The sequence below is a fragment of the Anarhichas minor genome, unplaced genomic scaffold (genome assembly GCF_050575085.1).
Source record: "Anarhichas minor isolate MPS153535 unplaced genomic scaffold, ASM5057508v1 ptg000024l, whole genome shotgun sequence".
Lineage (NCBI taxonomy): Eukaryota > Metazoa > Chordata > Actinopteri > Perciformes > Anarhichadidae > Anarhichas > Anarhichas minor.
The window spans coordinates 15,269,377-15,295,955 of NW_027466470.1; the positions used below are offsets into that span (position 1 = coordinate 15,269,377).

A 26,579-nucleotide genomic window follows, 5' to 3' on the forward strand; every position below is an offset into this window, starting at 1 on the left:
TCACCTTGATTATACAGCCCTGTCAGCATGTTGATTTATGAAAGAGAAGCTTCCCTCCACAATGCAGCAAATGCCTCAATTCATGGGTCACAAAACCAGGGGGGGGGGGTGGAGACTTTATGGGTTACCATGTGAGGGAAAACAAACGGGGAGATAGTCTCACCGGCATTGGTAGAACGTCCTCCCCTAAACCTGGCTAAGTCCAGACGAACTGGTTCCTCAATGAGACATTCTTCCACTGTGATGGTCTTAATGATTGCGACCTTATATTGAAAACATCAACGAGTCAGGTCAGAGGGTTATTAAACAGTCGGGCACCCTGTCCACCACTTTTGAGAAATCTTCAATACTTTCACAATAAAATTTAACATAAATAGTCTTAGAAACTATAGTCAACACATATTCCTCGTCGCTGCGCCTGCCAAAACAACTTTCTCTTGCTTGGAAAGAAACAGCAGGAGTCTTTTATCCATATAGTTCAAAGGCATGTACACTGTTATATGGTTATATTTGTAGCCGAGCTAAACAGCAGAGAGAGGGGTCTGTGTTTCTTGAGGTGTAAATGTGAAGTGACCGGTTTCTTTTGGCCATGGCTCATATTGCTGATGCTGGTCGTTATCGTCCCCTTGGCTTTTGGTGAGAATACTTTTCCTTACCACTTTTTGACGTCTCTTTACTTAGAACCTAATAATCCTTGCAAATGTTAAAGAGTATATTGAAGTGATATCAAAACAGTTTTCCTTGACTTAGACTTTTACCTACTCGTCCAACTTTCTTTGTCAGTCTTCTCTACTGACGGACACACCTAACCACAGGGATGTGCTGTCAGCCTGTTTTTTTACTATTATTTAGAGACACACTCGACTGCTCTCTATTATATTGCTTGAATCAGTCTTGTCCCGTCGTTGGCGAAAAGTATAGGGGCGTTCCTGTTAGAGTACTTGAAACAACCCTATCTGTCCTATTAGTCCCACTTACAGTACACACCTGAGTAAATTACATCCCACCCAAAGCACTCTGTTTCCATTGGAGTCCAACACAGAGAACTATCAAATACATTCAGTCTTACCCTCACACAAGAGCAGTTAGTGCGACAGTGCATTCAAGATCAAACTATGAGAGAGAGAAAATAACAGCAATTGAACAAATACAACACTTTCTCTCGTTTCAAAATGAAAATAAATCCAGAATAATGATGATAGTAATTAGAATAAGATACAACAGATTAGTAATGATGAGGATGTTATAGTTATTACTGACGACAATAACACAATAAAGCATATGAGAGTGCAATAGCATTTAGAAAAGAAACCAATGTATGAAAATTGAACATGTATTAAAGCTTGTTTTTCACAGCATAAATTGGAAATGATATATATTTGTATTTGTGTGAAGAGAGACCACCATTCCTTTGTTTGTTTATCACAGCTTTTTCTCTTTTTTTTTGCATAAAATGTTGGTCACGTCCTGATTGAAAATGTTTTTTTCTTTTAATATATATATATCCTCTGGTTTGATATTAATTCATCTAAAAGGTTTTCACAGGCAAGAGTTCAGTTCTGTTTTTGTTGTCTTGGGTGTACGGTAATAGCTCCTCGTCGACGCAACACCCTGTTTTTTTTGCAGAGGGGATGGTGGTGCGTATTCTTTTTTTTGGGGGGGGGGGGGGGGGGGGAGGGTGGTGTTGAGTTTTCCTATGGCCCCTCCCCCTGAGTCAGGATGAGGCAACTCCCCCTGCTGGAAGCCCCTCCCCCCGCTGCTATGTGGAGTCCTGATTGACAGCTTTTCCTCCATTCATGGTGGGAGTCCCTGAGCTCTTCCTGGAGCGGTGCTTGTCCTCTATCTCATGCATTGACGGCTCCCTGTACATACAAACTGTAGTGGAGATGTAAAGAGAGGAGAGGAGGAGGAGGAGACGACAGGACAAAGAGAGGAGGAGCTCAAAAAGGAGACAATGGAGAGCAGATTGAAGAGATGGATGTGGAGATAGAGACATGGTCAGGTGTGAGGCTGGAGGGACACTTTTACCAGGCAGGGAATTAGGGCCATGTAAGCACTTTTTGTCCCATTGCTCAACAAGTTTTAATGAGATCAAACTCTGCTCTCACTAGAAAAACATTAGAGGTGATATTTAAAAATAAACCCACACCTGCTAAAGAAATGCACAAAATGAATGAATCTTGAGTCTGACTGTCAAAACAATAGATTTAAGTTAGATGAGAGGATCAATACCACTCTCTACAGTTGCAGCTAGCAGCCAACATGCTTAGCTTAGCATAAAGAGTGGCGATGGGGAAACTTGCATGGCATTAACAGGTGAAGAATTCCACCCACCAACTTGAAACTTGAATTATTTCTAATGGCAGGGGGCGACTCCTCTGGTTGCAAAAATAATTCTGATTGAATAGAAGTCTATGAGAAAATAATGCTACTCCTCACTTGATTTAGTACCTCAGTAAACATTGTAAACATGAGTTTATGGTCTCAATCGCTATATTTTCAAGTTGTCTTCATTACAGCATGGTGTTCATTTAGTAAATCATGGTCCCATTTAGAGTAAAATGCCAATTCAAGACTTAAAAACCGTAGTCCACAAACCAATGGCTGACGTCATGGTGACTACGTCCACTTGTTATTCACAGTCTGTGGTTGTATTATCATACTTAGCATACAGACATGAGTGGCGTCTATATTATTTCATCTAACTTTCAGCAAGAAACTGAATAAGCTAATTTTCTAAACCTATTTAAAAATGTCAAAGCCTATTAACTTCAAATGTGAACACTTGAAATGACTGCCAACCCTGAACTATAAATCTGTATCTTCAGAGCACTCATTTCAATCATGGAACTTTTAGAGAATTAAAACTAGGAAGGTAATCGATCACAGTTCTGTCATAGCAAGATCATTTAAAACCTCCTTGTTGCTAATATATTATCTGAAACAAGATAGTCGTCTGCTAAAGCAAAACATTTTAAATTTAAGACATACACATATATGTTTTGCCTTCGGTTAACCCTAAACCTTAACCACTGTGACCACTGCAAAATGTTAATTGTGCTGGAATAAAGACCGTAATAGTTTTCATACCACATGTCATGTAATTGGGTAGAATATCTGAAATAGTACACCCAATTTATAGTAATCTGGAAGTACACGCATAACCACAAAAAGAAACAAACCAAACATTAAAAAAAGACCGCTTCTCGTACCTTCGATGGGCCTGGGCACAAAGTGTGACGAGGGCTTAGTCTTCTTGACCCGGTTGCCCTTCATGACTTGTCCCTCCTTGGTGAGGCCGAGGAACCAGGCCCGGCCCGACTCCTGCTGCCGGTACACAGTGGACGAGTAGATCACGTAGTAGTTCTCGAAAACGGACTCCTTGAACTTGCACTCAGGTGTGAACATCTCCTGCAAAAACAAAAAAAGAAGAGACTGAAGGATACAGATAGCACACGGTACATATCAATCAATGTATACGCAAACACAAAATTCATTTTTTTTTTTGTATCCACATGAATACAGACATAACCAGCAACACAACAGAAGGATGATTTTAATGAAGTCCCATTTCAGAAAAAAAAAAAAAGGAAAGCTGTGTCTGTTTCACTCTGCCAATATTGGCTCTCATCACTAGCATGTGTACACTGCCAAGGTCAGTAAACATACTGTATTCACACACACACACAGATATCCTTGGAATCTAAGTAATAGTCTTATTAGAATAATGGTGAACAACAATGGAAGATTGTTATCTTTTTGCTTCATTATCAAAGCAGCAGGTCAAGGAGAAAGTCAAGGGGACACACAGGAGGTGGAGAGGAATGACACGAAAAAGGGGACGAGCCAGATATTTGATACACTGACGGGACTAGGAGCGCTGCCAGATTATTGTCGAGACAGTTCAGCAGACAAAACCGTGCTCTCCACTGTCTTACCCCTAACAAATCTAAGACGCATTCATTTGTGAACGTGATGGAGATAATGGTGGAACAGCTGGCTCGGTGGATTTTGTGTGGTCTCAATTCAAGCAGACTTTGTACCGTACTGTCTGTCTGTGTGTGTGTGTGTTTGGGTTTCGGTGATGTATTTCATTCATTAATATCTCATGGGGGGTTCTGTGCCCTTTTAAGGTTGTCCAGTTGACTGACAGCCCAATTTTGCTTCCTGCTGGAGGTGAATGTTTACGTGTGTGTTTGAGAGAGAGAGAGAGAAAAAGAGAAAGAGAAAGAGAAAGAGAGAGTACAGTGCTTTGGCAATACTGTATTTTATTATGATCATGCCAATAAAGCTATTTGAATTTGAGAGATAGAGAGAGAAAAAGAGAGAGGGGGAAGAAGCTTAGAAAAGTTGGGTTAAACACAGCAAAAAAGGGCACGCCCACAAAGCATGGCGAACGAGATGGGGTCCGCGTTTCAAGACGTGTCGGGTGGGTTTCCGACATCGCCGCATACTCCTGATGCCCTGAGGACCGTCCGCCGCGGTTGACAGTCTTGAATCCCTTGTGCAGATGGTGCGAGCCACACCCGTTGAGAAGCGTACAAATATGTTTGCTTCATGAAACTGTGGTGGACCTTCAGTAAACAACAGGAAACACTAATTGCCTTTTATTAACAATAATCCCCTTGCAAGGCAAGAGTTGTCAACATGGTTTGATAACTCATCCCCAAGCTAAAGTAAAGCTTCATTTAAAAGTCTAGGGACCAAGGACAAGTGCAAGCAGGTGGCGGCTAGAATGAAAGACTTGGCCTTGTGCAAGGCAAAAATAAGGCTTATTTAATTCGTGCCCACGAATTATTCAAAATGTGGGAACGACATAATTCAATTGAGTTAATAGATTATATATTGTGCGTGTGAATTAGCAAATCGTGGCCTCCTATATCTTTTTTCTGCTCTAAGCACCTCAAACTAAATTCCATTCATCCATTGTATCGGGTTGGAGGAAGAAATATAAGAGCAGTTTATCTCAAAACCTGGGCAAATTAAACCTGATCTATAGTTGTTAGTAGCTAGACACCACTAGCAGTAAGTGAGGAAAGATGTGTTTTTGTTATTCAGGTGAAATTACCCTTAAAAGCTGTTTGCGGGAAAACCAACTCTAAAGTGTGACATGTTGAACGTATTGATTTTTTGGCCACTTGTTGACATATTACCACCTTAAGCCCCGGTCACACCGAGATGTGTTGCTGAAAGGGCATCACTAGAAAGGCATTGATAAAAACCTTGAATCAAAACAAGGTTACAAATTGCGAGACAGACCACTAGGGAGTTCGGTGATGTGTGGGTTTGTCACTATCAACCTTTCACAGTACATGTAGTAATTATACTTTGTGCGATTTGTGCAACTTTCGCCCAATCGCATGGCACACCAGTTTAGCTAAATGAGTGTGTGTGACCGCTCATTTATAAGACACAGCAGTGCATAGCAGGCTGTGTAAAGGACTCTGGGAAGGTGAGGTCACATGGTCGGCTGTGCGTGGAAACGTCTAGCTGGTCGGCAGGAGGGAGGACGAGCTCTGTGGAGAGCTGGCGGCTGACTTTATCTGGGCACCGTCAAACAGCAGACGTCTCTGGCTCTGTCGGGGGGCACTGGGGGTCACGTCGTCCCCGTCTGGCTGCCTGTGTGTTTGCGTGTGAACATATGTGTTTGAGTGGGTGGGGGGCAGACAGTGATACATTACACACCAGCAGGCATCGTCCCTTCTTCATCTGTTTGGAGCCAAAATCAGGCCGAGTACACACACACACACACACACCCACACAGAAGTGCGCTCTAGAATCCTACCCTTCACAATCAGCCACTTCGCTTTGCTGACACGCAGTAGAATCCCCTCCAAATTCATCCACAAGGACAACACTCTGTTACTGTCCATGAAAAGGGCTAGGAGCAGTTTAGAAAGCACCCTGGTGGCTCGGGAACGATAGGGGTGGAATGTAAGTGACTTTGAAGTCTTTGACAGAGTACCTTGTTTGTGGATGACAGAGTGGAAATATGAGGTGAAGAGGTCTGAGTCTCTCTCCTGATTAATGGGATCTTCTTAAAGGACACGCGTGAACCACAGAGGGAAGGAAGAGCACAGAAATACACACTGGCGAACGGCTACATGCGCACACGTACTCAACGCAAAACACCCGACGGGTTTGCGCTGTCGCTTCCTCTGCCAGGAAAACGTAATCAACCAAAGTGTGTTACCGCGGCAAGACAAGGAAATATTTAGAAAAAGACGTGCCACGTTTTCAGCACGAACAGGCTGCGCTCATCAATGATGAACTATTTATAAGGGCGCTTATTTATATTCCGTGGTGCTCTGAAGGAGAGAGGCGAAGGACTTGTTAGTGAAACTGGGCACGTGAGGCTGCTCACTCTCTAACATGAGGGAGCTGAGGATAAACAAACACAGAAGTGTAGTGAACAAACACCATAAAGCTGAGAACAGAATATAAATGCTTTACCAGTTTCAGCCCACAACACCTTGAATTCATTTGAACCAAAAGACTTATTTGTATTTTATGGTACGTTATACTTCGACTCCACTTCAGTTCAGAGGATGAAGAATTGATTTACTTTTTACTCCACCACATTTGATACCTTTAGTTACTTGTTTACTTTGCAGATTCATATTAATAACAAAATATAGTCAACAACTAAAAGATGACGCATTATTATGGATAAAGATAAGATTTAACCAGATTTAGTGATCCCTAATTGGCCATTCTGCATTATGAGTACCCCTTTTCTTTTGATACTATAAGTATATGTAGATGTTAATTAATGATGTTGATAGGTTTTCAGTGTAGTGAGTCCCAGGGACCCAAAGGTTGTCGTTTGAGTTGGTCCCCCAAAAATGTAAAAAAAATTGTCGTGTTCAACTTGCGTTTGATGTAATATGGTCCTAATTATGGTTATATTCATGTATGTAAAACTAGCTACCATCCTATGATTATCTCCTAACTTATCAGATTTCATAGGCTATGTACTTATAGTGAGGATGAGTGGCCACTCGCACTCTGTTTTCTGCTCTAAATCGAGATGAATGGCCTCTAGGCTACTGGGTTGCTAACAGAACTGAGTTGAACGCATCCTGAATCCCAATCAGATAGTGGCTCCATCCGAGGAGGGAGGCAGCTCTCCGGCTCTCCATTAAGGAGCGCTGCTGCTGCCGACAGGCGTCCATTTGACTTTGGAATAAGTGGAGGGTATGGGGGGGGGTGTCACATATGAGCCTGAGTCACTGGTGTATCAGAGAGATTTAGCCTCAGTGAGAATCCCAGTCTGCCATGTAATGGAACTCCCGGGGAGCTCATTATTATTCTGGTAGAGAGATTCAGGTCGGGGATTGTCTAGACATTACTTAAACTGAAAAACTCTCTTTCTCACTCCCCCCCCCCCCCCCCCCCCCCCCCCCACCCCCCCTGTTTATCATTTTGTTTGTCATACTCTGAAAGTCAATCATCACTTTCACTGAAGGTTCTGTCCTTCCCTTAACTTCCTCCGGGGAGGACATTGATGATGTCTAATTTCCTGATGCTCTTTACTGACTTTACTTTTTCTCTCTCTTCACCTCGGGAGCACCGTCTTTAGCGCCATCGTCACAGACAAGCAATTTAATAATGTGCATGTACACTAAAGCTAAAGCAGTAAATTGACAGAAAATTAACCCCCGAAAGGTTGATAAACAATTAGTTGTCCTTGACCAAAGAAATTCTTATTCGACTTCCACTTTTGTCGACTAATCGACTAGTTGATTTAATTGCCAGATCTGCAAAACTGAGTCCCTCCACGAAGAATCACACAAAAGCACCACTTTAAATCTTGTGTTTACCAGAGATGTGCTCATAAGTTTTTTTGGGAAATAAGTCATTCAGCTTGAAAAAAAGCATAAAAAAACACTAATCTACTAAAGAAATCTTTAGGCCAATTAGTCGACTAATCGACTAAGAGGGGGCAGCCGAATCATTTATGACATTTATTAGACTAAACAATTAATAAAACTATCATTAGTTGCAGCCCCAATGCACCCAAAAACTCACACAGACTTCACTCAAGTTTTAATTCGACTCTCCTAACTTCTGCGAACCATTTTTGTTCCAGACAGAAAAGATGAAGACTTGCCATCATCATTCGTCACCCGAACAAAATCTGTAAATCTCTCCTTGACCTTCCACACTAACTCCCTCTCAGTCGTCCCTCAGGGCCTTACGTGAAGGTTTTACTGAGACGCATTACTTTTTTTCTGTGACATAAATAAGAAGCTGTAAGATGAGTAGCCGATTGAACAGTTCAGAGGCTGCTGTGTGTGCAGCTATGGACAGATGTGCCTGTTCGAGATAGATAGATGGATAGCGCAGAGAACAGTGGTTACTGCAGTAAACTAGGTCATATTGAGAAGTGCTATAAATAATGGAAGGGAGCTCTTCATTGTAGATGCTCAGCCCCCACGCACTTCATCGCTAAGCACTCCACACAAGCATTATCACCCTGCTCACCCGTTGCTATATCAGCTTCCCATCTGCAACAGCCTCGACCGTGAGCTCTGCACTCCCAGCAAGAAAAGCCAGCGACCAGCATGTGAGTTACCACCTAATTAATGGTAACGGGCCAGATACCTGACACCTAGATAACAGACTGAGAGAAAGGCTTCCCAAAGTTGCAACACAACAACCGCTCAGGATCATCTCCCATAGAAGACGAAGCTTGTCGCATTTTCTCCCTAACAAGACAGTGGGGGGGGGGTAAGAGCCGTGCATCTCGGCTCTCAGATGTTAGGCAGACAACATAAGACGACAAAACAAGCAGTGACAAATGGTTTATAAGGCAAAAAAGAGTGTAATGGAGATCTTTCAAGAAGAGGGAGGATAGCGAATAAGCGAGGGAGGTGCAGGGGGGGAAAGATAAAGATCTGGACAAATAACAGTAAAAGTAAATGTGTAAGTAATAAGATGATGAAAGTGAAGGACTTCTTTTATAGCGCCGATTGCATCATGAGGGCTCTCATAAAAGTGTGAATACAGAACAGAAATGTTCTCCTTTACAGTCCTCTTGCAGCACAGTGTCTATCACAAGCATAATCTGTGTTGGTAAATTAAGCTGGTAAATAATTCGAGTTTGAGAGAGAAACGGAGGCTATTTGAGCTTTCCATGTTAATCTGGCCTCTTTATGAGCACTCTGTGGCTCTTCAAGGCTTGTGAGCCTTCCTGTGATCCAGCCCGCCACCGGCGTTCTGCCTACAAATGCATGCTAATTCCCCATGCTACACATCTGAGGAGCCGGACCTCCTCCATATGGCCAGAGAGTTCGTTCACTGCATAGTTTTGATTAAAATGGACTTTCAGCTCTTGCTGCAAACATGTTTTTGCCTTCTGACCAACACCCTCTTCTCCCCGGGATAGAAACATCAAAAATATGTTAAAATGATGATTTTAAAAAAACAGTTTGCCTCTGAAATCCTGAATCACTTGTAATGAATAATTATGACCCAAATGAGGATTTCATCAAGGGTGTGTGTGTGGGAGGTCATACAGCATCTCCAACTTGTGGTCTATTTAATGAATTGAAAGACTTTTGACGTAGATAGGTGGGTGGAGGGTTATTATAAGCCTCATAGTAGGGCTGTAAATCGTGCACTTGTTTATGAGCCTTTAGTTATGAATGAATCCGTCTTACCGGGTGAGTCATAACAGCCTGCGCATTTATCGTACTTCCTTCTTTGAACTTTTGAGCGATCACACATCTGTGGAGGCACTGAGTTGTGCTCAAGTCGTACTGAGCGAGAACGCTCGCTCCACTGAAAATGTTGGCGCTGAATTTATTCGGCTTTAAAAAAATAAATTGCAGCATGCACGCCGTTTATGTGGTCCGCTTCAAAATGTTCTCCTATCTCTCTCGCAGTAAAAGTGGCAGACATAACAGACACTGGATTTCACTGTGTCCTTCACGGATTTTTACGAGTACTTTTGACAAAGAAAAAATTTGATTGGCAGTTTGTGAATTCCAGCTCTTGCCAGACATTTATCATAACTGTTTCAGATGTCCGCCACAATGTCCCTCAGCCGAGGTTTGTGGGTAACGGAGCCCTCCCATCCTCTTCTGTCTTCGTAGCACCATGAGACTGACGGTTATATAACCATGCCAACTAGGGATATCTTCCTGTCTCTACATCTCTGCCTATGCCCCCCACCCCACTTCTCTGGCACACTCTCTCTCACACACACACACACACACACACACACACACACACACTCTCTTCCACTGCAGCTCATTTCCATAAACGTGCTCCAGAAACATCTCCTCGTCCTCAATGCCATTAGCCATGACTTAATGTTTTCTCCGACTGGCATCTGTGACTGGGTCCACCAACGCCTGTGCATCTGCTACCCACACCAGCCTATATGTATATCATTTTATGATTCAGAATCAGGATGATAAAGTTAAAGGAAGCAACACCATCAGCATCAAAAGCACAATGAAATTCAGTGGAAATTCGGTTTACAGGTGCTGCATAACGAACCTCCGTTAGTAGCCGGTAATATATGAAGAGGCAATTTTAAAAAGGGCTGAGCACTGAACTTGATGTCAAATTAAATGAAAAACATGCGTGGTGCTGCTTCAACAACAAAGAGGGGGGGGAATAAGCGCTGCACGGCAACACAAAGGCACATCCGAAGAGCTCTCGAATGGAGCAGAGATGAAAGGGGCTTAGAAGGGGCTTTGCTGCAGTGGGATATTAAAAGAGACAACAAACAGAACAAAACATAACACGTGTAAATGAACACACATTCTGGTGACACACGTGCACAACCTACGCGAGTGGAGCAAAGGGGCGGTATCTTACCGAGCTGTAGAGCATGCCCTCTCCATTCATGGCGATGTAGAAGCCACTCTTCAATCCCTGGATGGCCACCACTCTCAGACCCACGGGGATAAGATTAAACAGGGCTGCAGAACAGAGTGAGGTCGAGGGAGGGAGGGAGGGACAGCCGGACAGATACGAAGAGACAGAGAGACATCAGACAGAAAGGACAGAATAGGACAATTGAGTTTCCACTCAACTCTTGAAGACGTGACATTCTCTGATCTCTTTTTTTTGGCTGTCAGCAGTAAAGTGCGGGGCATAAACAATGGGAACATTGACGCACCTCATCGTGACAGTGAAGCATTAACGTTAAAGCAGAAACCCAGAACTTTCTCGTACAAAATAAAGATGGCATAACAACGATAAATAGTATAAACAGATGCCCACCGAGCTGAATACAAATATATTCGATATTTACTAAAGGGATGAAATTACACATGAATGTAGCACAGAAATACAGGTATTGTCTCATTGATTTATATTTATGTGAATTTGTAGCCAACAGCTCTGGTTTGATTAGACGTAGTTGGCATCGAACGCGGTAATAAGCTGATTGAGAACATTTGTTTTCAGGCCTTTAATGTTGAATAACACCGTGTACACGACCCGCATTACATTTCAAGTGTGGTCTCAAAGATCTTTGGTCAATCATCTAAGAGGCTTTATTAAATCTGCAAACAAGTCTGATTTGATTAGACTTCCTGTTATCTCTGGAAAAGTTCTATTGAAAGAAGTTCTTCTCTATTGAAAAGTGACTTTCATGGGCGTACGTTTGATGAAGGTGCGAGGACACTCTTTATTCCCTGTACTGTTGGGAGGATTGTTCTGCAGGTGGCGATGGGGACTATCAGATAAAGCTGGCTGGGACGAGATGAGACGTGACAACACGAACAGATTCAATTTCACTCGATAAATATCGACGCGCTGCTTTCGCGTGCCAATGGTTTAACTCTGCCCTAAGGCCACTGGTTCAAGTGATACACACTGGCCACTCTTGCAGTTTTGTATACCCTTCAGGGGCCAGATCTTTGAGATAGGCCTACCCTGGCAGAATATGAGTCCATTAGCACCTTACATTTTGTTTTCTCAGGCTTTTCAATCTCTCTTTTCCGTCACAACTCTCTCCTTCCCCTCCGTCTGTTCCCCCGCTCCTCTTTCCATTTGCCTTTCGTGGCTGCTGCCTTTGTCGCTCAGTTGACTGGCAGTGTCTCTCAGACGCAGAGCCCACAATTCTGTCACGTATCACTAAAACCCAGAAGTGTTCCACCCTGGACCACCTTCACCTATCAAAACATACTTGCAATACGGCCCTCGAAAGACTCACATAATAGCTTGAAAAGTGGGAGGAAAAGAGGCATACAATATGGCACGCTAGTCCACAATTTTGCTATAGTTATGATCTGCCGTCCCTGCTCTCATTTGCCAACCAAAGAATAACACAACAGACAGACTTCTATGGTTGATGGATCTCATAATTACTACTGTTAGAGTGCCTGATTGCTATTCTTCTTCCTTAATAACCTCAATCTTATCTCTCAGCGAGAAAAGAGAGCATCTGGCATGGTGCAGAGTCGAGAGATTTTAAGGAATCTTCTATCGTCAAAGAGCCAGACAAAGCCGAAATCCTTGAAACGGCAATTCTTCCAGTGGAGCGGTAATCGGCGACAAGCAAATCCTGCAGGTAGGCTAAAGGAAGTGCATTTGATGTGAGGAATACAGGCGCAGCGGGAAAATAAAGCCTGCAGGAAAGGTTTAGAGAAACACTGAGCCAAACTTCATATGCCAAGGGCACGTATCCAAATCCAGAGAGAAATGCAAATAAAAGATGGGAGAGCTGGTCTATACAGTACAGTAGTGTGAGGTATTTGTTCTTATATATATTGTTATATACAGTGAAATTAGTGAGAGGGTCTTCAACTAAGAGAAAGAGTCTTGGTTTCATCTCGTCCATCAACCAGGAGCATCAGAGTCAGATGGAGTGCGAACGCCCGATACCGCAGGTGTCTCATAACCAGCAATATCTTTCTGGAGCTGCAGCGTGTGCAGGTAATCAAGGCGGGCGATCAACTGACGACAGTCAAATTAATAACTGTTCAAATTTGAACATGGGTGTTAATAAATTGAATGGTGTTCCACAGCCCTCGCAGTTAGTTAAGCGTAGCACTGCCAGTCATGCTTACCACTAAAGCAGTTTTACATACCGCAGTGACAAATCTATTCTATTACTCCTCGCAGTGTACTGAATATGTTGGGTCAAACAAGTCTTTTGTGAAAGCAGAATTCCATTTGTTGTGCATTTCTCAAGCTAAACCTATTTGCCCTGCAGTTGTGTCCTTGTCTCGGCACTTGTTGTCATCCAGCGCAGAAATATAGCAAATAATAAAAACTGGAATTGAAACGGGCTCAGGTCGCACCTAGTATGCAGGCGCGACCGTCATGCTCCTCAATCCCATTCGCTTCCACTGAACCTCAACCTGACAATACATTGCTGCGTTCCATCTGCAGCTGCTGAAGATGCTGCAGGTCAGAGAGTGGAGTGGTTCAAGGGTGAGGGCGATCTGTTATTTTGATAATCCAGCCGGGCGATCAATAGCTCAGTGCAAGACCTGAATTCTAAATCTTCTTCCACCATTCCCATCTCTCTTGATCACTTTTTTCTTTACTCTTTTTGTCTCTATCTTTCTGCTCAAAACACATTCCTCTCATTGCACCTCCGGCTCTCGCCTGCTCCCTTTCCGTGTCTTGCCTTCCGACCGTCTCTGAGCTGGAGGCATCTCATATAGAGAATTATTCATTGGGTACAAACAGGGAAGGTGGTATTTTTAGTTTCCTCTGGCTGAATTATTCACTGCATTCCTCCATCCCTGGGCAAGCGGACTGCTTAACAAGAGGATTACCTAGAGGTGGGGAAACCCTCGCATACAACAAAAACCTCATCAGCCAAAAAACTTTAGAACACAATGGAGCCTCCAAAAAACAGCAATGTGCTAAAGGTGCACAGGGGAAATGCATTGTGTGGAAGTTTTTCACTCTTCTTTTTTTTGTGCTGTAATCTTTCTTTATACCATAAGTACCGACGATCTATCTCCTCAAAAAATATAAAGCGACGAGTGACAGGGAGAGACCTTTCTTTCCACCGCATGACGGCCACGATCCAGCAGCTTTGGCTCCAGCTGCCTTCAGGATTGGCAGGATGTTTCAGAGAAGAAAGGTCATGATTGGTTTCCTGTCTGGCCTCACTCCAGACTGGGAGTGTCGTCATTATTCGGCTTTGACGACCCTTCTCCGCTGACACAGATATCTTCCTTGATCCGCCGCCTCCCATGGGAAACTGTTACAAAAGCCTATACTGGATGTCTTAATAAATGTTTTCCCTGTTTTTCTGTTTCTGTGAGAGCAAGGAAGGGGGTGTGATATCTGTAGGGGCCTGTTCCCCGGAGACTATTTATCCTCGGGTGGTCCACTATGGAAAGTCGATTGGGTGGTGAAATATCGCAAAGAACCGGCTCAGGCAGGGATCTATGTCACTACAACTGAAGCTGTGGGGCTGCAGTTGTTTCAGGCGATGGGTTTTTCCAGGAAGGGATTTCTGCGGTGTTAATCACACGCGCTTCAGAGCCAAATCAATCAAAACAACGTGCCACTTACAATCATGCAGTGTACACAGCAGACGCAGTTTACTTGGAGGGAGAGCGACGGGGGTATTGGAATACATTTTTACTTGGGAATATAAATTACAATACAAGATGCTCCCATAAATAATGCTTTTACTTACCGTGAAAGGTATGCTTTTGAGAGAACTGGATTCATAAACCATCGGAGTAGTTTTTGACACATTTATGTCTACAGTTGTATCTTATCCATGCTATTGCATAACAAGAAGTGGAAAAGAGGGCATTCTACCTTGTGGAATTTGGTGAATGGTTCCCGTTTAAAATTGTAGGTTTTTTGTATTGATCATCTTATAATAAGAATAATTTTAACTAATTTGGGAATGCTTTAGGCTGGCATCAGTTGTGTGAGAATTAAAAAGGATAAAGCACAGCTCATTAAATGTGGTAATATATTATATAACCATGTGACTCATTGCCATTAGGTGTTTTATGCTGGAAGCTGCAGCTTCCATAGAGCTCCACTCACTGTGGTCGGTGTTCTCGTCCTTGCTGCCATCAATGGTTCCATCCGGCTGCATCTGCAGGTAGAAGCCCTGCTGGCTGAACAGTCGCGTCACGATGCCTTTCAGCTGCGGCTCTGAAACACACACACACACACACAGACACACACGCATACACACAAACCGTCGGCCAAGCCACAGCCCCATCCCCACCAAGAATATGTCAGAACAGCATTCTCAACATTGTGTACAGAAATACTCAAAAGAGTTGATACACCTTTGCTTTTGGCTAAGTGTTTGCCCTCTCACAGCTCTTCACATCAAGCAGCTTAAAAATGCTGAAATGTTTTACCGACACACGTTTCACAAAAACAAAAATGTAGTGTTCGATTAATTAAAGAAGGCAAAGCTGGCTGTGAAAGATGGAGAGTACCAGCAGAACAATAACGCACTCTTCACTCTTTAGATTTCTTGAAGCATTTAAAAACACTGACTGTTGTGTTTTCATGTCAGATTATTTAAAGCCTTTATATGACTGGTTTTGAATTGCATAATTCAAATAGAAATGTAAGTAAATCACTTTATTAAGTGAATCTCTATAATTACATAATTATAATTAAACATTTATTAAATCATATTGTTCTCGTGGCTGAATCCATCCTCATGAGTTGCCTGCTAACTAAAAACACTTTCTATTTCAGCCCTTCATTTAACTCTTACATCTGTTGAATACCAATAAGACTGTGATGGACAGTTTGTAATGAGTCATCTGTTACTACATAATCCCAAAAATGGCTGTTTGACGGGAAGGCCTTAACAATGACAACACCGTGACAGAAAACCAATGAGATACTTTCTCATAATGTCTTACCGTAACTCGCACAGAACAAAAAGGCATTTTGCATCATTTGGAAACTAAAGTTTAACTTCATAATGTACACTAATATGCCAATGATTTTCTTTATTTGGTATGAAGCAACTGTGCATTTTTTGGGTTGATATCACTGGCATTCAATGAAAGAGATTCTAAGAGTTTTTACAGGGAACATGTTCACCCAAAAAGGATTCCAGCGCTTTTTCCTGACCTAAAAGAAACTGACCTAAAGTTTCCAAGAGTTTTTTTTTTTTTTTTTCTCATTGCAATAACCCTGAACTGACCTCCAACTTTGAGGCTGTGACATCTGGCAGCTGGCCAGGGTGCAGCTCGAAGCGCTCACCACTTCAGGTGGGGGCAAAGAAAGGCTAAAAAGAGTTTATGTGAGGGGAAATGTACGTGCGGTCTCCGCGGCCCATCTAATGTCAGGCAGGTCTTTTGATTTTACGCAAACGCAGAAGTCAAGAGTCAAATGACACCATTCGCGTACAAAGGACTTGGGTTGTGGCTTTTGACAGGGAAACACTGGAGAGGTAGTTTGTTTGCCAGATAAAAGAAAAGATGGAGAGTAAGTATATGAAACCATGTTCGTATGTTTTCTTCGGGTTTACTGGGAATAATGAATCACTGAACTATAATGTGTTTGGTTTTTGAGACTCCATTGAAATCAGACATCAACTCCGTCGCTGGATGCTACTAATCCTCCGTTTATTCTCAGCCTGACCGAAGAAACAAATGATGCGTTTTGTCACAGTTGAATGGCTGCGGTTTTGTTTTATGTGGCTAAATAAATACACATTCAGCAACTGAAAATGCTTGCTTTGCAGGGCTCACAGCATGTTCTGATAAATGATGTACGTGATTGCAATAAGGGGATATGAGTGAGCCCGACTGTCCTCTAAGGTCAAGACTTGGTGGTCATGCAGTCAAGGTGGGCACAAAAAAAAAACCATAAGAGCAAAACAAAACATTTTCTAACTTGGTATCAGGAGAGAAAAACATAATCAAAGTTTTTCTGTCTTCAACAGTAACAGCAGATGTTAAGTCTTTACTTGAAAGCTGATCACTGCAGTAATTACTGGTGCATATGCCCTCATTCATATTTGACAGAAGACAAGTGAGAGCCCATAGAAAGACGACGCGGAGTAGTGATGACCCCCAACTAGACTGGGTTCACCTCAACTGTACATCATCCTGACCATCAGTCCCCGACTCACCTACCCCTGGGATGGGGCCATCAATTCCTGGGACGGGCCCTTCATCATCCATCACAGGCAGGGTGAGGAGAGTGTGTGTGTGAGTGTGTGTGTGCGCAAGTACATGGGAGTGTACACATCAGTAAATTACATGTGCTAACTACACTTCCATAAATTAAGACCTCAACGTGGGCCCGAGCAATCGCTGACGGCTCATCAGTTCCAATCATTTAGCAGAAAGTGTGTGCTGTGTGCTGTGTGCTGTGTGTGCAGGTTTAAACTGACTTCATGTCAAACTTCAGAATTTACAACATATGTCTGTGCTACAAGAAAAAGTATTTCAGTGGCAACATACAGCAAATCATTCTGTGTGTATGGGCCATCAAAACGTCAATAGATTTACTTCATACCAATACAGAAGGACAAAAACATTTATGTACGTCGACAAATGGCGTCATGACCATGAAATGCAGAATGATCATCACCTGTTCTGATATAGTGTTTGACAGGGAGAAACACAACATATCCATGTACACCAAAATACACTATCAACCTCTACTACACTTACACACAGCAGCACTTGACACATATTTACAGACACAGAACAAGTAGCGAGGATAGATAGACTGATCCGACATTGACTGACGGAGAGAATGAGGCAGAGACAAAATGAGGAGAGGCAGAGCCAAAGACAAAGATAGAGAAGAGACAGAGGAGCGACAAACGACTGGCTATAGGAGAGCTTTAGCTACGAGAAAGGAAAGAAAAGTACGAAATTAAGCTTGAAAAAATCCAACAAAGCCACACAGAAGGAGGGATGAAAGAAAAAAAAAGAAGAGATCAGCAAGGGAGAGGGTCCCCCCCCGCCCCACCCTCACTCTCTGTCCCTCCCCAACCCACCCCTTCCCCACCTACCCCCCCCCCTCCCTGGCCGAGGGGGAGTCGACATGGGCGCGAGATGGGGTGGAGACGAGCACACACGGATGGAGGCTGAGCTACTGACCTAGCCTGCAGCCCTTATGGGACACCTGTGGAGGTTTCGAGGGTGCATCTTACGAAGTGGGGGGGGGGGGGGGGGATAGAAGGAAAAACAACAGTCTTTTAAACAGGCAGAATTCATAAATTCTCCAGCGTATCGGCTGTTTATATGCAAATATATGGCAAGGCATCATTGGAAAGATAAGGATGATCAATTAGAGGAAACACAGCATCTGCTTTCTGTTCGGCCATGTATGTGAAAGGAGTCACCTACCTGCCCAACAGTGTCTGGAGGCCTGACTGGCTTGTTGTCTGTCTGTCTGCTTATGTTTTCTACTCTGGCATTTTGTGGCAGTTTTGGCACTGTGATTGTTTTGTCTGTCCGATAAAGCTGCGCGGCGACAGGGTTTTAATTGAGTCTGACTGGCTGGCTGGGTGTCTGTCTCCCTTTCTGCCTTATAAGGAAACTCTGTCTCTCTGTCTGTCGTCCTGCCTCATTCCGTCGTTCATCGAAGACAGAACTATCTGGGTTCGGGGAGGGCTGGCTCGTGGTCTGTGCAGCAGGACAGAGCCAGGGGAATAACAAAAAAGGGGGGGAGGCTATACTATGGAGTGTAGTAGGCACGGAGCCTATGTCTATCAATACAGCCAGAGTAGCTCTTAATCACTAAAGCTATACCTCCCTTCACTGCAGTAAAGCTCCCTCTAGGCAATAAACCTTTACCATTACAACATTTAATCTCAAAAGAGCCTTGGTGCACTGCGGTGCAATTTACCTCCCCTCTGTGCCACATCTGCAGTAATATTGAATTAGGCAATTTAAAGCAGCATTTATAAGTGTATTTAAGTTACATGTGTGTTTTGAAGGGGAGGGGGTGTTAAAGCCTTCGATTTTGAGGGGGTGTTAAAGCCTTCGATTTTGCACACTTAATTGTTTGCACCCCCTCCCCTTCAAAACACACATGTAACTTAAATACACTTATAAATGCTGCTTTAAATTGCCTAATTCAATATTACTGCAGATGTGGCACAGAGGGGAGGTAAATTGCACCGCAGTAGCATTAGTTCGTTTTTTGTCCAGGGTAAGCGATTATTCTGAGCAGTATCCCAATAAATAAAGGGGCTCGCGTCACAGCATGCAGGTCATTTGCTATACATTCACGCTGCTCGGTTTACAGGGGAGGGTCGTGCGCGGTGGGTCGACAGACAACAAGAAGACCTTAATGGAACAGGTGGATTTTTTTTTTTGCACCGCGGAGAAAATCTACTTTCTCCTCCGGTTGAGATTGGAGCCCTTGACTGCAGCATAATTGTCCAAAAGGGAGGGGGGGCGGGATGGGGTGGGGGGGCTGGGGAAAACTGCTTTCACGAGCCCACATAACACATCAGTAAAAAAATAAATAAAAAGAAATCTAAAGCACTGACCTGGTCGCCGCCGAACGGGTCTTTTCTTGCCGCTGCAGAAACGGACTTTGCTGAAGACCCCCAAGAAATGCTTCTCGCAGAGAGTGCGGGGGTCTTTGCTGGGACTGGGGCGACGTTTCGATGTAGAGACCCGGTCACTGTTCGACTCCCTGGCCTGGCGTTTCTGCCGGATCAGGGAGCTGGCGATCGCGGCCATCTCCCCGAACCGAGTCTGAAAACCGAGAGTCTATAGTTCGGCAGCGGTCGGATGTTTGGTGCAGCTTCTTGGCGCAAAACAAAAAAAACCGAGAGAGTTGATGCTGTGTTTGGCGTCCACGAGCGTTTCAACCAAATGTCATCCTGATCAGAAAATCCTCCGAGTCCCCGGGCATCAACGCGACCTCATGAGGGGGGACAGTACGGCGTCTTATTCACTCAGGGCTTCGAATCAACGACGACCGGTCGAATATAAAACATCGATCGACGGGCTAGACCACAGGGGCCGACATGTCAGCCGTGAACGACATGCAACAGAGTTGTTAAATTGATGCAGCTGCGCGTCATTGGAGAGCTTCAGGTATTCCAGGTGAAGAGCGCCGCGTCTGACTCCGTAATCCCCATCTGCACAAGCGCCTCTCCACAGGCTTCCTTTTAAATAAGTCGCATTAACCTAAATCCATGCACGAGACGCTCGTGCGCGACTGGAGGAGAAATGATCCGAACTTTTTTTTTTTTTTTTTTCTCCCCTTAATTCATTACTCCACGCACATCGATGAATGAGACCGTTCGCTGCCGGCCCAGGAGGAGGGGCGGTGAACCCAGATGTGTGAGCCCAGTCCCCCGGTTCCGTCGACGGCACCTCGGAAATGCAGCCGGGGGGGGGGGGGGGGGTAGAATCAGCAGCAGAGGCTGCGCTGCACGGATGCTGCAGAGATGTAATTTAAGCTTGCATGGCGGGATTGTCGTCTGCAGAGCAACAATTAGTTGACGCGAACACGCATCGGAGGGATTTTTTTGTTGTAGCGCACAAATAATAAAGAAGCCAGAGCAAAGAGGATTTCCAGCCCGTCCCGATTGCTGTCGGTGTGTTACATCGCCGACAGCGAGAGTGGACGGTCACGGTCCGCTTCACTCTCTCTCTCTCTCTCTCTCTCTCTCTCCCTCCCTCCCTCTCCCATTCTCTCTCTCATGCACCCCCCTCTCTCCCTCTCCAACTCTTTTAACGCAACCATACGTGATTGAGGTTCCTATTAGGAATTCTCGGAGGGTCGTACGGGGAAAGATCGATGATCTCCAGGAAGAAAAGACGTGAACATAAAATGTATAGGGGAAAAAAGGGAAGGCGAAATGCTGGATGGGTGTTTATGCAGGGGTAAGTGGGTGCGCGCGAGCGCGGGGTTTTTAGTCGTTTGGGATAATGTGGACATCTAAATAGGGGGGTGGGTGGTCTCAAAATTGTTACTTTGAATTACAATTTAAATCCGATCGTTGTTGTTTTTTTTGATGGGGCAACGAGGAGGTCACGTGACGTTTATATACTTAGGGGACATATGCGCGCGTTTTATTTTCTAAAACTCTGTGGCCACACATGCCTTAAAGAACATATTAAACGTGGATAAAAGGATTAGCTTCAACAGGTCTCAGCACAATGAACCCCCAACAGAAATGGTACGTTGAAGACCGCGACACAACACATGATTTATGATTTATGGTTTATGGAAACGACAGGGGCGACCCCAACACATTACAAATAACATTTTAAACAACGGCACAATAGTCCTTATCATAAACCATGAAAAATACTGTAACAATCAAAGCCCTTTAACACTCTCTGAGCCAGGAGGGAGGGACTGCATACATGTGCACGTGTGCCCGTGTGAGAGCATACTGTATTCTGCTTGTGTTTCTCTCATAGATCAGTTGCTGGCAACTAATGCAAACCAATCGATTGTTTTCACTGCATTTGTTAAATTGTTCTGCATTGGAATTCAGCGAATGACTATAAATTATGGTTAAGGATGAGATGTAAATCAATGCAAAGTCCCCGAAGATGTCCTGCAAATATGTGTGCATGTGAGCATGCTGGTTTTATGTCTATTATTGTATGAGATGGGGAGCACACACACACACACACATACACACACACACACACACACACTGTGGGAGGAAGAACACGTGAGTGTTCAGCAGCAGAGCAAACCTCTCTCCTCCCCTTGATGAAACTGCATGAAACATTTAGAGGCTTTTTTCTAGGACTGGGTTTGACATTTTCTCCCCAAACCGAGCCCTCAGAGAGACAATTTCCTTTGGACTACCACTGTCTTGCGTAAGATTTGGATATAATGGATGGAAGTGTTAAATGTGAAGCACTGGTACCTTTGTGTGGTCCCGCGTGTGTGTGTGTGTGTGTGTCAGAGAGAGAGAGAGAGAGAGAGAGAGACTACACTCTGTTCTCAGAGACAGAGAGAAAGACAGACATAATACGGATGGCAAAAGAAAAGTTTGAGTCGAAATCAAAACCTGCATTCTGTATTCTTATTGCCAGTGCGTAGTAAAAATGAATATGCCACTGCAGCATAAAGAAATATCAATAACAACATCAATATATCATTCATCATTCTAACGGATATGCAGCAGCGTGATAGTTCTTAGAAGAAGAAAAAAACAGCGGGTGGTTTGTTGTATATTGAGTGAGAGAGCTTTCTCACAAATAGGAGGGACTTTGTGGACGTGCAGCTCTAGAGACATGGGACATATATCTTAGTCAGGAAAAGATAAAGTATTCCCTAATGAGGATCTGCTAGGCTTCCTCCCTCTACCAGAGACAATTCATGTCCACTTCATTCCAGCTGGGAAATACCCTCGGGCAATAAAACACTGTCGCTATGAAATGCCCTGCAGGGCCATTGCAATCATTTGAATTGTCAATTAAAATGATTTGACTCCATAAAGGTTTGCTAGTTATTCAAACAGCGTGATGTCAACATCTCAGTGTGCTACCGACAGAGTAAGTCATCAGCATTTATTGAAACCACATTCTGACACATGAGTGAAAATGCTGCAGACATGTTGTGTTAAACATGTTGCGTGTGCAGCCGGTGTGTTTTTTTACCTTATCAGCCCCCCCCCCCCCCCCCCCCGTGGCCCTCCTTCAGGTGCCACTACTGGAGTAACATGTTGTTCAGAGTAATTTCTTTGTACCTGCTGCCCCCTTGTGGAACAATGATGAACCACATGTGTCCAGAGAGAGAGAGAGAGAGAGAGAGAGAGAGAGAGAGAGAGAGAGAGAGAGAGAGAGAGAGAGAGAGAGAGAGACCCGCGGGTAGGTTCCATTCTCTTCAAGACCGTCACTCCAGCATGTCCTTGAGACACCTCACAGATCTGTTGACTCACAATAGCTGTGAGTTTTCGTCTCCTAATGTCTGCTAAACTGTCTTGCCAAGTCTCCAGGAGGCAAAGAGGAGAGCTGTGAGAGAACAAGTGTGATGCTGTGGCTCAGTAGCACACTTACACCACCGACACAAACCACAGCTTGCTGCTTGATCATAGTGAGTGTGAGAGGTATATACTGGAAATGCAAAAACGAAGTGATTCTTATTTACAACCAAAATGAGTGCAGTTAAATCCTAGATAAATAGATAAATGAATATATGAATTAAAAAAGATATACATACTACATTAAAACTATTTCAGTCTAATCTCACTGCTGTTCCTACTCCTGAGCATCAAGCCACAAAACCAGATGAGCACAAGCAGAGAGATGACAACCAACCGCTAATTAAGACTATTAGAACAAATTCAATTAGTCATTAACACAAATCGTTGCTTGCTCCCAAAGTTATCTAAATGTAACCTGCTATTGGTCTGAACAGTCACATTGAAACTGACAAACAGACAATAAATAAGTATCACTCGTGAGAAGGTTTTGTTTCCATCCCACCCACCACACAAGTCTCCTGCAAACCCGACTACTGTGTTTAACTTGTAACACAAGAGGAGCCAGGTGCAGACCTTGACACTACAAAGGAAAGCGCAGGTGCAAACACTTAAGCCTGCTCAGAAACATCTTCCGCCTAAAATCCCTAGCAGGGGATTTCGGCACAGTGCCTGGTGAGCGGAACATTTTCTGCTCTTCCTGCTTTACTTTGATTTTTTTTTTAGTGAGTGATGCAATCGGGTTACCAGCCGAGGTTAAGCTCAGTGTGTCTGATGACACTTATACTGATGTATAATAGACAGACAAGTCCATTCATCCACGAGCACTGTTGAAAAATCCACAAAGCATGCTGTCATCATATTGTAGCTCTATTTTGAAATAACGCGTTAGAGCTTTGGATGTGCAGCAGAGACACAGTGGAACTCCTCTTTAGGAGTTCTTGCAAAAGAACCCCAACAAGTCAAAAACAGAGAATCAAATAGAAAAAAAGTTTGAACTTGTTAATGAATTGGCAAGTTGAAAAACGAACAAACTTCAAACGAAGCATCACCCGACACAGCTTCATGTCAAACAAGCTTTAAATTTGCATCCAGCTGTGAGCTGACTCGTAAAGTTTTGAATGAGGTCATGCGGTTCATCTAACAGTGAGCAGATATGCCGGGTAAGGACTGATGGTGCTTTATAACAGATCCCAGTGTGCGCGCTGCTTTTGGTCCAACTTCCTCGGAGGAATCAACTGTGCTTAATGGAGTATCTAATTGTCTGCCCTGAATATGAGAGCTGCTCCAAGCTGAAGCTACTGGAGAGTCTACAAACTGCATGTGACAGGAGGAGGCGGGAGAAGGTGTTGCATTTGTCTCCCGGTAAAACAGCATTTTGTCTTGCTCTGGAAATACTGTAGGATGGTTTTTCTAATGACTTTGGAGGTGTAGGTGTGTTAGGAGTGAACAACAGCAGCATTGCAGTGGATTTGCAGAGACATGAATAGAGGACGAGGCAGGCATATTAGGCATTTTGCCAAAGACTGTTGAGTGGTGGTTGTGTATGAGCGCAAATGCATGTGTGTGTGTGTGTGTGTGTGTGTGTGTGTGTGTGTGTGTGTGTGTGTGTGTTATTGAGACTCTCTGTTGTACAGTGGATGTGTGGCACAAGTGAGTCACATTCAAAAGTAGTGTTTGTTTTCCCGGGTGAGGCTAAATGCAGCTCATCTGAAACTATACTACACCATGCATTAAAGTAGTTAAAGCCTAGTAGAGACGGTTGGCTAGTTTTAACTTCATATTTAACTCTGTCTTGTCAAATGGGACAAACTGTAATCAATGTGGGGGTATCCTGGATGATAGAAATCTTTTTACTCCCGACATAAAAAGTTTGGGAGCCCCTGCACCTGGAGTACTTCTGCCACGGCGCTATCCGTGGTGCTGAACTGTGCAGCTTGTTTTGGGGGCCCTAAAACAAAGCTGCCTCTCCAGGCCCCCTGAAGTGTAATGACTTCATCCCTGCATTGTTACATTTGTTGGCCCCACTGCTTCAGATGCAGCACTGGAACACACTGGTCTGCAAATACAGCTTGGTCTGGTAAAGTATCTGGAGCTCTCTCTCTCTCTCTCTCTCTCTCTCTCTCTCTCTGGAGGAGTGCGGCTGGCCATGGATGCTGAAAGCCAGCAGCTACCCGCACGCACACACACACACACACACACACACACACACACACACACACATGCATTTGCGCTCATACACAACCACCACTCAACAGACGCGGGACAGATGCAAAAAAAGGACCACAAGGAGAGGCTCCCTCCACTGCAGACTCGAAAGATGTAACTCACACACTGGATTGGCCAATGAAACCACTCACCCCCCTCTCTCTAAATCCCCCCCCCCTCTCTCTTTTTCTTTTTTTCATCACTCAAGAGAGAAAGCATGCAAAGCGAAGGTAGCTTGCAAAGCTATGGTGCTAAACGTTTGTCTCTCACCGTCGGGGATAGTGGTCGACTTCGATCGTTGTCCACAGAAACACTGCAGCATATGCGCTCCTTTCTGAAGGAATGGCCTCAGAATCCTCATTGATTTGGGTTGATGGGAGCCCTCCTCAATCCAAACAATCGGGCAACGCTATGACAACCACAGCAGGGTCAGGCAGCATAGCTTAGCCAGCCAGCCTCTCGCTATAGGCTCACAGCAGCCCTCCAAACGCCGGAAGGGCACCGTCTGCAGGACAAATTACGCTAAAAAGAGGCATCTTGAGTGATCCCCCCTTGCTCTCTCTCTCTCTCTCTCTCTCTCTCTCTCTCTCTCTTTCTTTGTCTATCCTCTTCTCGTCCACCGGCGGTCATTCGCGTTCACGGCACACTCCTCTTCCGCCACGGAAGGCAACGCAAGGACGTTACAATGTGCTCTTAATTGTACACTACCCCCTCCTCCTCCTCCTCCTCCTCCTCCTCCTCTTGTCTTCGTGTCTTTACCAGCAGAGAGAGAGACAGAGAGAGAGACAGAGAGAGAGAGAGCATGCACGCCAAAGTTAACACTGCAGGGGTAAAGTGACAGGCCGGCCACGAGTGAGGTAATGCGGAGCTGACAGCTCATGTGACGATACGGCGCTGGCTGCACAGATGTTGAAACCCAGGAGCCAATAGTTTTGTATACATTTTTTATTTTTTTTTTACCCCAGATCCTTTGGGAACACGCGGGCAACGCAGAGCCTACGTCAGCTGCAGCCCGCCGCTTCAAAGACAAAGGTGCTTTCTCTCTATGCGATGACACTACGGCGCCAGAAAGTTTACGGCTCAGTCACTCACTGCGTTATGAAAGCCCGCGATGCCAACAGTGGTCACCTCCGTGTCCGACCAGTGCGGCAGCTATGCGTTCACCACGAGGGTATTACCAGGAAAATAAAATAAAATGTATAGCCTACATCAACTTTATCTCGAATTTCAGCTTCTCCTGAGTGCATCAATGTGCATCAGTGCACGTGTACTAACTTAAAAGTAGTCATGTGGTCTGAGTAAATAAAGTTGATCAGGACCTCCACGTGGAACAAGGCAAATAAATAGTTTTCACTTGTTGACAGTTAGTCAAAGTAGCATTAGCACACGGTAGAAATACTAGAAGTAAAAAGGGAACATGTTATCTTAAAGTATAAGTTGTATTGAACGTATTGCTTCATTGGATTATTATTACTGATGAATCAATGTACAAAATATGCCTAGCATTTCATTGTTG

The 26,579-nt window shown here is 44.2% G+C and overlaps 1 protein-coding gene across 3 annotated transcripts; it reads right to left on the reverse strand.

The window, feature by feature from the left end:
• Nucleotides 1–1,661: 1,661 nt before the first annotated feature.
• fgf12a (fibroblast growth factor 12a) lies at nucleotides 1,662–25,470 on the reverse strand. 3 transcript variants are annotated; one of them, XM_076097904.1, is made up of 6 exons: nucleotides 19,442–19,882; nucleotides 18,042–18,089; nucleotides 14,995–15,105; nucleotides 10,834–10,937; nucleotides 3,213–3,411; nucleotides 1,662–1,875 (listed from the first exon to the last, which is right to left on the reverse strand). In XM_076097904.1, exons 1-6 carry the CDS (start codon nucleotides 19,635–19,637, stop codon nucleotides 1,760–1,762), a joined length of 774 nt encoding a protein of 257 aa, XP_075954019.1. In that variant the 5' UTR covers nucleotides 19,638–19,882; the 3' UTR covers nucleotides 1,662–1,759. The 3 variants fall into 3 exon arrangements, with proteins under 3 accessions (XP_075954019.1, XP_075954022.1, XP_075954020.1); XM_076097907.1 differs by lacking the exons at nucleotides 18,042–18,089; nucleotides 19,442–19,882 and adding an exon at nucleotides 25,334–25,470; XM_076097905.1 differs by lacking the exon at nucleotides 18,042–18,089.
• Nucleotides 25,471–26,579: the final 1,109 nt, after the last annotated feature.

Bases quoted from the DNA above. Each gene is read 5' to 3' on its own strand.
- fgf12a (XM_076097904.1), bottom strand. From the start codon at position 19,637: ATGGCCGCGATCGCCAGCTCCCTGATCCGGCAGAAACGCCAGGCCAGG. The intron at 10,938-14,994 runs GTGAGTGGAGCT...TCTGTTCTGCAG, and splicing joins GGACGAGAACACCGACCACA to CCCTGTTTAATCTTATCCCC. The intron at 1,876-3,212 runs GTACGAGAAGCG...TCTCCACTACAG, and splicing joins TGTGCCCAGGCCCATCGAAG to TTTGTATGTACAGGGAGCCG.